A 13370-nucleotide genomic window follows, 5' to 3' on the forward strand; every position below is an offset into this window, starting at 1 on the left:
GACATGATACAGAAAATACCACCTTCTTATCTGGGCCTGAGCTTGTTTAAAATGGACTAAGGTAACATGGAAAAAGGTCCTGTGGTTAGACTAATTAAAATGTGCAATTCTTTTTGGAAATCATGGACTTATCTGGGCTAAAGAAAAGATGGCCTATCCAATTATCCAACATATCTAACTTGTTTTAGTGCTCAGTTTGAAACCCAACATCTATGACGATGTGGAGATGCATTATTGCTTACAGCATGGGCATCTTGCACATCTGATCAATTCTGAATGATGATAGCGTGTGGCTATAACCTGACTCCGCCAGATGGATGCTTCGCATTTGCTCTGCATGTCCATCTGGGAACTTTTCTTTTTTTGGAGAACTTTTGGGAAGGGGCGAAAATACTGGTTAGCTGATTGGATAAACCATCAGTCTATCACCACCTATGTTGGTTATTGACGGGCCAAATCAACCAATCAGATGAATGAAGTGTTCTTTTCATGCAGTGATCCTCACTATTTTTTTCACAAGAGCCACATTGGCAGTGCAAAATCAAAAGGAGAGCCACTTTTACGACAACATTTCAACAATTCAGATGTTTGTGTTTTTGTAGTGCAGTATTGTATGTTTATGAAGCACATTTGAAAAAATATATTGGCTGTGTTACTACATAGCCTACAGTGGGTCCCATTTAGAAATGGCAACTTCATTCGCCCTTTCCGTGATTCACACAGCTGCATGAAATGTATTACAACTTATCGCCACAAGGTGGCAGTTTAAGTCCGCTGTAGCATTGCCAGTAAACAGGGCAGCGGATTGAATTCAAGGGCGGTGCAAGTGGCAGGGAGATACTGTAAGCAGAACGAAACTAAATATCACCTCGTTGAAGTCATACAGTAGACTAGGCTAAATCAGAGCATACTTTTGTTTTTATCAAGCTGGGGCCAGAGATGATGGCCTTTGGCGAACAGTTTATGCCTAGGCCTACTCAAAATGAGTAACCAAATTTGCCGAAATCTCGCCAAAGCTGCATGCGAGCCACCAATTATAGCTTGACGAGCCGCATGTGGCTCGCGAGCCGCGCAATGAGTAACACTGTTCTAATGCCTTTGTTTAACATACAATTAAGTTAGGTAACGTAACTAACGTTAACGTTTTTAAACTTACCATTTGTATGTGACATGAACCTCATCAACGACAATCCCCACCAAGTTTTCACGGTAGGCCCTATACTTCTGAAGAAAGCATATTCCTCCATTACGGACTGGAAACGCCCGTGGAGGATGTCTGTGTCGTTCATTCCTCATAGCTTCACAGCTTCCCCAGAATTCGGATAAAACTTGTGCGATAGCTACGCTCAGCTCATCTCTGGATGCAGTCATGTTGTTCATTGAGTCACACCTAAACCCGCCTCAAAACCAACGCTGATTGGCTATTCGTATGGCAAACTGCTCCAAATTTCTTTTGGAAAGATGCCTGACTGATCTGCGAGTGGAAAACTGAAGCTCACGAGATCAGGATCTCACGAGGTTAGTGTGGCTATGGAGCATAGATCCAAAATAAATTGCAAACCGGTCCATCCATCCACTCAGACCATGATTCTCTTGTAAGGTCATATTCAAGTATAAGTAAGTATAAGTATTAGGTATAGACCAGGGGTGGGCAAACTGCGGCCCGCGGGCCGGATCCGGCCCGCCAAGCACTTTCATCCGGCCCGCTGAGCATTTCATTTGGTTATCAGGCTGATGGCTATTTTTTTCCTGCGATAGAGACGACGTTGGTTAGCTTTACTGCAAACTGCTTTTCACTCTCCTTAGAGAACGTTTACAATGTCAAAACATCATGTTAAATAGAGAAAACATCATGTTAAACTAAGTTAACTCTTAGTTATCTCCTTTGCAGCAGATCTAACGTGAACATGCGATCCATTTAATTGGGAACGCGTTTGCACTCACGAGAGGGAGAGAGAGCCGCAGGTTCCAGCTGGCTTGTCATTGTTGATAATTGATATCTCCTTCTTATAAGAAACTTTTAAAAGGAAATCATGAAGGCAGCAGTAGTTCCCACTACTGACCATTTAAAAAGTGTGAGAGGGCCATACCGTAGCAGGCAGAAGATCATTGAGAAATAAACGTGAATTAAAGCGACAGTGCACAATTTATACATTTGTTAAACAGCATAAAATTAGCAGTATTTTTAAGCAATTAATATTTTAAAAGATATTTTGTCATACTAAATTATAGGCTATAAAAAATGTTTTTTTATTTTATTTTATGTGTGTGTATTGGGGGGGGGGGGTTTGTTGTGCGGCCCGCCGGCCAATTTTCAAAACCCAGTGTGGCCCTTGAGCCAAAAAGTTTGCCCACTCCTGATATAGACCCTTTCAACAATAAAAACAAAAACAATGCTTGAACGTTCTATTTGGGCCCCAATCTACTTCCTCTGCATTAAGATAACATATGGAATGTTAAAAAGGAAGTCTTGTGGGGCCAACTATGATGCTGATAATGGAACTCTTGAAAGGGTCCATACTCTTTTGATCCTGTGAGGGAAATGGTCTCTGCATTTAACCCAATCCGTGAATTAGTGAAACACACACAGCACACAGTGAACACACAGTGGGGTGAAGCACACACTAATCCCGGCGCAGTGAGCTGCCTGCTACAACAGCGGCGCTCGGGGAGCAGTGAGGGGTTAGGTGCCTTGCTCAAGGGCACTTCAGCCGTTCCCACTGGTCGGGGCTCGAACCGGCAACCCTCCGGTTACAAGTCACACTAATCCCGGCGCAGTGAGCTGCCTGCTAATTCATTCAACTGTCTGTACGAGTCTGTATAGAGATAGGTTTGAAGTGGCTAAGACAATTCGGGAACAATCACAAGAGACATAGAAGAGGGGATATTTAAAATCTGGCAACTTTATTTATAATGCATTGTTGAAGAGATACTTACTTAAAAATGAGATCATCCACATCAGTGAGGGTTGCTCCAAAACTCTTAAGTAGCAGATTCAATGACTGGACAGCTACCATTTCCTGTTGCTCTGCCTCGTCTCCACTGGAGCCTAGAGACAGGCTAAGATGTAACTGTGGATGCACATAAAAGGGAAGAACAATGAACACAACATATACACTTAAACCTTTCACATGGTTTAGTCAACTTCTAAAAACTGCTTTAGTCAAAAGCCAAATCATACTGGCAAATCTCAAATGATTGGGTCTGTCCTAAGATGACTAATGTCTGTGCCTCTAAGAGGAGAGTGGTAAATAATAAGACATATACCAAGGTCATAGTTATTAACTAGAAAAGCATTGCATATGATGTAAAATATCATACAGAGTAAAAACAAATGCAGATATAGTTACAATAGTGTTGCCAGGGTACATATGTTGGTTATTATGCCAAATTAAGTGGTTGCTATGCTGGTTGCTTCGGTAATCCTTTTGGTTGCTATGGTGGTTGCTAGGTTGAAGTTGTGGTGGTTGCTAGGCCGTTGCTAGGGTATTTGACATGGTTGCTAGGATGTTGCTAGGGTATTTGACATGATTGCTAGGCTGTTGCTAGGGTAGTTATGGTGGTTGTTATGCTGTTGCTAGGGTACTTGTGGTGGTTGCTATGCTGGTTGCTAGGTTAAACTCATTGGTTGCTATATTGGTTGCTAGGTTGTAACTGTGGAAGTGGTTGCTAAGCTGTTGCTAGGGTATTTTACATGGTTACTAGGCTGTTGCTATGGTACTTGAGGTGGTTGCTAGGCTGTTGCTAGGTTAGTTGTGATGGTTGCTATGCTGGTTGCTAGGTTAAAGTCATTGGTTGCTATATTGGTTGCTTGGTTGTAACTGTGGAAGTGGTTGCTAGAATGTTGCTAGGGTATTTGACATGGTTGCTATGCTGTTGCTAGGGTACTTGAGGTGGTTGCTAGGCTGTTGCTAGGTCAGTTGTGGTGGTTGCTATGCTGGTTGCTAGGTTAAACTCATTGGTTGCTATGTTGGTTGCTAGGTTGTAACTGTATAAGTGGTTGCTAGGCTGTTGCTAGGGTATTTGACATGGTTGCTAGTCTGTTGCTAGGGTACTTGAGGTGGTTTCTAGGCTGTTGCTAGGTTAGTTGTGGTGGTTGCTATGCTGGTTGCTAGGTTAAACTCATTGGTTGCTAGGTTGTAACTGTGGAAGTGGTTGCTAGGCTGTTACTAGGGTATTTGACGTGGTTGCTATATTGGTTGCTAGGTAGATGAGGTTTAATAGTTGGAATGACTAAACAGTTAAATAGGTGGATTGTTTAAATCAATGTTTTTCAACCACTGTGCCGGGGCACACTAGTGTGCCGTGGGAGATCATCAGGTGTGCCGCAGAAAATGACCCAAATGTCACTCACTGGTCCAGAAAAGCAACTGTTGCATCAAAGAATTTATAACCACATGCCCTTATTGATTGTATGATTGCACTATTTGTGGTATGCAGGCATTGTACAACTGGGCCCCCATATCCAGTATTCACAGAATCATCACATATCCAGTTCATAACAACAATTAAATTATAGATATAGTCACCTACAAATGAAACAGAGGACGCTTGTTTTATTGAGCAGGTCTTGCATAGAAGCCATAATAAAGCCATATCTGTGTATTATTTTAAATTTTAGGCTATGGTATGTTTATTTTTTCTTCACACAGGATGTTAGTGTGCCGTGGGACATTTTAAGTGTCAAAAGTGAATAGGTTGAAAAACACTGGTTTAAATGGTTAATTATTTGCGAGGTAGGTGAGGTTTAATGTAGTTGGAATGCCTGAACAGTTAAATAGGTGGATAGTTTAAATGGTTAAATTATTTGAAAGGTAGATGAGGTTTAATATAGTTGGAATGACTGAACAGTTAAATAGGTGGATAGTTTAAAAGGTTAAATTATTTGCTAGGTAGATGAGGTTTAATATAGTTGGAATGTCTGAACTAGGTAGATAAGGTTTAGTATAGTTGGAATGACTGAACAGTTAAATAAGTGGATAGTTTAAAAGGTTAAATTATTTGCTAGGGAGATGAGGTTTAATATAGTTGGAATGACTGAACAGTTAAATAGGTTGATAGTTGAAATGGTTAAATTATTTAATAGGGAATTATTGTAGTGAGGACTTTTATTTTGAATCAGTTGTGGACAGAGGAAACAGTTTAACATGATGTGTAGTCTTATTAACGTTTTTCATGTGACGTATTCTAGGTTCTATAGCTTTGTTTACATCCAGCTGGTAGGCAAGGGACAAGTTGAACCCATTGAACATCGTTGTCTGCAGCTGCCTCTCAGAAGGCTACATCTCTGTATTTCAGCAATGTCAACATTTCAGGCATCAATAAAGGTGACGATGAAACGTTATCCCATTGTTCAATATTTGATAGCCTGTCACAGGAACGTTGTTTCGCTAAAATCGCCCTGATTTGGTGCATTGATCTGTATCGATAACGTTATGGGAGAACCTGCATGTAGCTTAATGGTAGCCTAACTTTTTTTCTCTGTTCAAAACTCGGTTTACACAAAGACGATAGCCTTTCTTAGAAGCTGTGAAATTTGACCAGAAAGGAACATGTCTTCCTTCTGAAAGCTGACACAAAATCAAACAATATTTGATCATTTAACTTCAACTGAACAGCGACAGGTTTTGGTAGGCAGACTCAGCAGACGATAAAACGGTAGCCTAGGCTACTGTTATAGCCAGCGTCAGTCAGCATCATGTAACATTAATGGCGTTGTATCCTGTAACATATTATATCATATAACAGCGATGGCTTATTCGAAGATGATCTGCATGGATATATAACCACTCAGAATGTGAGTGATAAAGTTCATTAATTGTATGAAACTTTTTATTAGTTAGGCTGTTATGCTAGCTCAGCCTTTAAATATGTTGTTATTTTGGTCATGTGGACTTGATTAAACGGGTAAAGATAATTCATAAACTGCTTATTTCTTACATGACTGAAGCAGTAGCCTAGGTTCAACAGTGGTGTTTGAGGTTGCTGTGTTAAGTTGTTGTGTGTGATCGCTAAACAATTAGGATCAAATCAGTTTATTTTGACATACGGGAGTTAGCCTCTGTAGACCTGTGACCTGTAACGTTAGCCTATAGCACATAAGCCTATTCTGTTTTCATTTATTAGCATTTGTTGTGATTATATAATCAAATGTCACTCATGATAACTTGAAATAGAAGGACAGAAGATAGGTGATTGATGTCCACAAGCACGAATTTCACGAGACAAATTAGAACAAACTGTTCCGGTAAAAATAATCTTGCCATGTTTAAAATGCTGCACTTTTTCCCTTCATAGCCTATCTCTGGCAATTCATTTTTGGATGACTGTAGATTTGTATTTTAGCCTACGTCTTCGTAGACAGTAGGCTACACCATTAGGCTATCTTGAGAATAAAAGACTTCACAGCTGCTAATGATCATCCTCCACAACCACGAGGATAGGTAGGCTAAACGGTCGTTCGTAGCCCTTTTGCTTCTTATTGTAAAACCAATTGTTAGGGCCTACACAAGTGGTCGGCATCCCAGTCAATATTTGATATTAAAATTTCAATGTTGAAGCTATTTGTAACTATGTGTAGCCTATGCAACCCGACTGTTGTAGGCTTGCCTACCACTCTCTGCAGTGCCTTGCCTACCATTCTTGCCTACCACTCTAGTTGTAAACAACTAGATGATGACATGACATTATGACGTAGGTGCAAAACCTTAATAGAATGAGACTGTATGCTTAAAGCCTGAGAAACTGACAGTTGGCCACCTGGCAAAAGATTCTAATTGCTGTGATGTCATAAAGGCCCATATTAAGTCTATGGGGAAATTTTAATAGTTTTTAATTAATAGTTTAAAATGTATAAAAGTTAGAAAGATGAAAAATACAAAGCCCAGATGTCCTAAGTAAGACCTACGTAACATAGTTTGAATGAAGTTTCTACGTTAAATGGTTGAAGCTGCATTAACTGCGTTAGAAGAAGAATAATAACTAGAAAAGCATTTCCTGAAGGAAATACAGTGCATGAAAATGCAAAAAATATGATGTAAAATATCATACAGAGTAAAAACAAACTATATTGGTTGCTAGGTAGATGAGGTTTAATATAGTTGGAATGACTGAACAGTTAAATAAGTGGATAGTTTAAATGGTTAAATTATTTAGGTAGATAGTTGACGATAACTGACACTTGAAATGGCTCTAATGTTTGCTAGCAGTTATGCTAACTATGTTAACAAAGATAATAATGTTAACCAAGTTACTATGCTAACTAACATGCTAACAATGTTAAAATGCTAAGTATGCTAACCATGTGACTTAGCTAACTTAGCTAATCATTTTTAGCAGTTATGCTAACTAGCATGCTAACATGCTAACCATATTACTTAGCTAACTTAGTTAATCATTTTTATCAGTTATGTTAACTATGCTAACTAACATGCTAACATGCTAAATATGCTAACCATGTTACTTAGCTGACTTAGCTAATCATTTTAAGCAGTTTTGCCAAAAATGCTAACTAGCATGCTAACATGCTAACTATGCTAACCATGTGACTTAGCTAACTTAGCTAATCATTTTAAGCAGTTTTGCTAAAAATGCTAACTAGCATGCTAACATGCTAGCATGCTAACTATGCTAACCATGTGACTTAGCTAACTTAGCTAACTAGCTACAGTGGGTAGGAGTCATAGTTGATGACAAGTAACAGTTACAATGGCTAAACAGTTAAAAAGTTCAGTAGTTTAAAGGGTTAAATTGTTTTAACAAGTAAAATATTATAGTGAGGACTTTTATTTTGAAACAGTTTTTGGCAGAGGAAGCAGTTGAACAGGATGTGTAGTCTTAATAGGGCCAGTTTGTATGCTTAAAGCCTGAGACTGGCAGTTGGTCCAGGTGGCCCGAACACCTGCCATAGGATTCTAATTGCTGTGATGTCATAAAGGCCCAATGTTAAGTCAATGGGGAAATTTCGAGTAGTTTTTAATTAATAGTTTAAAAAGTATAAAAGTTACAAAGCTGAAAAATACATAGCACCCATGTCCTAAGTAAGACCTACGTAACATAGTTTGAATGAAGTTTCTACGTTAAACGGTTGAAGCTGCATTAAGTGCGTTAGAAGAAGAAGAAGAATAAGAACTAGAAAAGCATTTCCTGAAGGAAATACAGTGCATGAAAATGCAAAAATATGATGTAAAATATCATACAGAGTAAAAACAAACTATATTGGTTGCTAAGTAGATGAGGTTTAATATAGTTGGAATGACTGAACAGTTAAATAGGTGGATAGTTTAAATGGTTAAATTATTTAGGTAGATAGTTGACGATAACTGACAGTTGGAATGGCTCTAATGTTTGCTAGCAGTTATGCTAAATATGTTAACAAAGATAATAATGTTAACAAAGTTACTATGCTAACTAGCATGCTAACATTCTAGCATGCTAACTATGCTAACCATGTTACTTAGCTGACTTAGCTAATCGTTTTTAGCGGTTTTGCTAAAAATGCTAACTAGCATGCTAACATGCTAGTGCTAGCATGCTAACTATGCTAACCACGTTACTTAGCTGACTTAGCTAATCGTTTTTAGCGGTTTTGCTAAAAATGCTAACTAGCATGCTAGCATGCTAACTATGCTAACCATGTTACTTAGCTGACTTAGCTAATCGTTTTTAGCAGTTTTGCTAAAAATGCTAACTAGCATGCTAACATGCTAGCATGCTAACTATGCTTACCACGTTACTTAGCTGACTTAGCTAATCGTTTTTAGCAGTTTTGCTAAAAATGCTAACTAGCATGCTAGCATGCTAACTATGCTAACCATGTTACTTAGCTAACTTAGCTAACTAGCTACAGTGGGTAGGAATCATAGTTGATGACAAGTAACATTTACAATGGCTGAACAGTTAAAAAGTTCAGTAGTTTAAAGGGTTAAATTGTTTAACAGTAAAATATTATAGTGAGGACTTTTATTTTGAAACAGTTTTTGGCAGAGGAAGCAGTTGAACAGGATGTGTAGTCTTAATAGGGCCAGTTTGTATGCTTAAAGCCTGAGACTGGCAGTTGGTCCAGGTGGCCCGAACACCTGCCATAGGATTCTAATTGCTTAACGGCTCTATTGTGATGTCATCAGCCCATGTTAAGTCTATGGGGAAATTTTGAACAGTTTTTAATTAATAGTTTAAAAAGTATAAAAGTTACAAAGCTGAAAAATACATAGCACCCATGTCCTAAGTAAGACCTACGTAACATAGTTTGAATGAAGTTTCTACGTTAAACGGTTGAAGCTGCATTAAATGCGTTAGAAGAAGAAGAAGAATAAGAAGCCTAGGAAGAACAGTACAGTGCATTTTCATGCACTGTAATAAGAAGAAGCCTAGGAAGAACAGTACAGTGCATTTTCATGCACTGTAACTAGAAAAGCATTTCCTGAAGGAAATACAGTGCATGAAAATGCAAAAATATGATGTAAAATATCATACAGAGTAAAAACAAACTATATTGGTTGCTAGGTAGATGAGGTTTAATATAGTTGGAATGACTGAACAGTTAAATAAGTGGATAGTTTAAATGGTTAAATTATTTAGGTAGATAGTTGACGATAACTGACACTTGGAATGGCTCTAATGTTTGCTAGCAGTTATGCTAACTATGTTAACAAAGATAATAATGTTAACCAAGTTACTATGCTAACTAGCATGTTAACAATGTTAAAATGCTAAGTATGCTAACCATGTGACTTAGCTAACTTTGCTAATCATTTTTAGCAGTTATGCTAACTAGCATGTTAACATGCTAACTATGCTAACCATGTGACTTAGCTAACTTAGCTAATCATTTTTAGCAGTTTTGCTAAAAATGCTAATTAGCATGCTAGCATGCTAACTTTGCTAACCATGTGACTTAGCTAACTTAGCTAATCATTTTTAGTAGTTTTGCTAAAAATGCTAAGTAACATGTTAACATGCTAACTATGCTAACTTAGCTAACTAGCTACAGTGGGTAGGAGTCATAGTTTATAATTATTTAGGTAGATAGTTGACGATAACTGACAGTTGGAATGGCTCTAATGTTTGCTAGCAGTATTGCTAACTATGTTAACAAAGATAATAATATTAACAAAGTTACTATGCTAACTAGCATGCTAACATGCTAGCATGCTAACAACGTTACTTAGCTAACTTAGCTAATCGTTTTTAGCAGTTATGTTAAAAATGCTAACTAGCATGCTAATATGTTAGCATGCTAATTATGCTAACCACATTACTTAGCTAACTTAGCTAATCATTTTGAGCAGTTTTGCTAAAAATGCTAACTAGCATGTTAACATGCTAACTATGCTAACCATGTTACTTAGCTAACTTAGCTAACTAGCTACAGTGGGTAGGAGTCATAGTTGATGACAAGTAACAGTTACAATGGCTGAACAGTTAGTAGTTTAAAGGGTTAAATTGTTTAACAGTAAAATATTATAGTGAGGACTTTTATTTTGAAACAGTTTTTGGCAGAGGAAGCAGTTGAACAGGATGTGTAGTCTTAATAGGGCCAGTTTGTATGCTTAAAGCCTGAGACTGGCAGTTGGTCCAGGTGGCCCGAACACCTGCCATAGGATTCTAATTGCTTAACGGCTCTATTGTGATGTCATCAGCCCATGTTAAGTCTATGGGGAAATTTTGAACAGTTTTTAATTAATAGTTTAAAAAGTATAAAAGTTACAAAGCTGAAAAATACATAGCACCCATGTCCTAAGTAAGACCTACGTAACATAGTTTGAATGAAGTTTCTACGTTAAACGGTTGAAGCTGCATTAAATGCGTTAGAAGAAGAAGAAGAATAAGAAGCCTAGGAAGAACAGTACAGTGCATTTTCATGCACTGTAATAAGAAGAAGCCTAGGAAGAACAGTACAGTGCATTTTCATGCACTGTAACTAGAAAAGCATTTCCTGAAGGAAATACAGTGCATGAAAATGCAAAAATATGATGTAAAATATCATACAGAGTAAAAACAAACTATATTGGTTGCTAGGTAGATGAGGTTTAATATAGTTGGAATGACTGAACAGTTAAATAAGTGGATAGTTTAAATGGTTAAATTATTTAGGTAGATAGTTGACGATAACTGACACTTGGAATGGCTCTAATGTTTGCTAGCAGTTATGCTAACTATGTTAACAAAGATAATAATGTTAACCAAGTTACTATGCTAACTAGCATGTTAACAATGTTAAAATGCTAAGTATGCTAACCATGTGACTTAGCTAACTTAGCTAATCATTTTTAGCAGTTATGCTAACTAGCATGTTAACATGCTAACTATGCTAACCATGTGACTTAGCTAACTTAGCTAATCATTTTTAGCAGTTTTGCTAAAAATGCTAATTAGCATGCTAGCATGCTAACTTTGCTAACCATGTGACTTAGCTAACTTAGCTAATCATTTTTAGTAGTTTTGCTAAAAATGCTAAGTAACATGTTAACATGCTAACTATGCTAACTTAGCTAACTAGCTACAGTGGGTAGGAGTCATAGTTTATAATTATTTAGGTAGATAGTTGACGATAACTGACAGTTGGAATGGCTCTAATGTTTGCTAGCAGTATTGCTAACTATGTTAACAAAGATAATAATATTAACAAAGTTACTATGCTAACTAGCATGCTAACATGCTAGCATGCTAACAACGTTACTTAGCTAACTTAGCTAATCGTTTTTAGCAGTTATGTTAAAAATGCTAACTAGCATGCTAATATGTTAGCATGCTAATTATGCTAACCACATTACTTAGCTAACTTAGCTAATCATTTTGAGCAGTTTTGCTAAAAATGCTAACTAGCATGTTAACATGCTAACTATGCTAACCATGTTACTTAGCTAACTTAGCTAACTAGCTACAGTGGGTAGGAGTCATAGTTGATGACAAGTAACAGTTACAATGGCTGAACAGTTAGTAGTTTAAAGGGTTAAATTGTTTAACAGTAAAATATTATAGTGAGGACTTTTATTTTGAAACAGTTTTTGGCAGAGGAAGCAGTTGAACAGGATGTGTAGTCTTAATAGGGCCAGTTTGTATGCTTAAAGCCTGAGACTGGCAGTTGGTCCAGGTGGCCCGAACACCTGCCATAGGATTCTAATTGCTTAACGGCTCTATTGTGATGTCATCAGCCCATGTTAAGTCTATGGGGAAATTTTGAACAGTTTTTAATTAATAGTTTAAAAAGTATAAAAGTTACAAAGCTGAAAAATACATAGCACCCATGTCCTAAGTAAGACCTACGTAACATAGTTTGAATGAAGTTTCTACGTTAAACGGTTGAAGCTGCATTAAATGCGTTAGAAGAAGAAGAAGAATAAGAAGCCTAGGAAGAACAGTACAGTGCATTTTCATGCACTGTAATAAGAAGAAGCCTAGGAAGAACAGTACAGTGCATTTCCATGCACTGTAAAAAGCCTTGGAATAACAGTACAGTGCATTTTCATGCACTGTAATAAAAAGATTTGGAAGAACAGTACAGTGCATTTTCATGCACTGTAATAAATCGGATAACAGTAGAGTGCATTTTCATGCACTCTAATAAGAAATTTTGGAAGAACAGTATAGTGCATTTTCATGCACTATAATAAAAAGATTCGGAAGAACAGTACAGTGCATTTTCATGCACTGTAATGAAACTGTCAGCAGCTGGATTTACACATTGCAAAAGCTACTTATCTAACCAAGTGTTATTAATTGACTTACACTTGTTTAATTGAAGTCTATCAAAAGGGGAGGGTTCAGGGATCATGCTAAGCTAAATGGTTTTTGGATCCATGAAGTAGACCTAACGTTATTGTTATTTTAAAAATGTGTACATTTTACCGTGACCGGAATGTGAAAAAGACAGCAAATTTGTCCTAAGACCATGCAAATTTATGCCAGTGCATGAAGTACATTTTTATAATATAAAATTGATAAGTTGATAAGATAAGTTGACACCAAATCCTTAAAATAAGTCAAAGTCTTCTTCCATTAAGACAAAATTATCTTTCGAGATAGAGAGAGCTAGGTATGTCTTCATACGTGAAATAATACCAAATAGATTTTTTGATCTTAATATAAAATGAATAGCACTTGGTTAGATTTTATTTTTTGCAGTGTGATATATATAGCTAGCTATAAATAAGCTAGCAAAATTAGCTATACATACACTACGTTTTTGACATATTCCGGACGTGGTGAAAATGTATTTAAAATGACAACGTTGATTTTACTACATGGATCACTTCACTTAGTCTAATGTGATCCCTGAACCCTACCCTATTGACAGACTGCAGCGGCACCTCTAAGGGTCAACGAGGGTTAAATCTGTTAAACAGGGCCATGGCAGAGACCTTTTGAGG

At 37.3% G+C, this 13370-nt stretch overlaps 1 protein-coding gene across 4 annotated transcripts in view; it reads right to left on the minus strand.

Annotated features, from left to right (window-relative positions):
- The window catches only part of vps13c (vacuolar protein sorting 13 homolog C), a 392379-nt gene that overhangs the window by 63880 nt on the left and 315129 nt on the right, over nucleotides 1-13370 (minus strand). For all 4 annotated transcript variants that reach the window (XM_042061414.1, XM_042061415.1, XM_042061412.1 and 1 more), the window contains one exon: nucleotides 2938-3071. In XM_042061414.1, coding sequence (XP_041917348.1) covers nucleotides 2938-3071 — 134 coding nt within the window. The remainder of the gene's footprint in view (nucleotides 1-2937; nucleotides 3072-13370) is intronic.

This window comes from Alosa sapidissima, chromosome 14 (assembly GCF_018492685.1).
Source record: "Alosa sapidissima isolate fAloSap1 chromosome 14, fAloSap1.pri, whole genome shotgun sequence".
In the NCBI taxonomy this organism is placed as follows: domain Eukaryota; kingdom Metazoa; phylum Chordata; class Actinopteri; order Clupeiformes; family Clupeidae; genus Alosa; species Alosa sapidissima.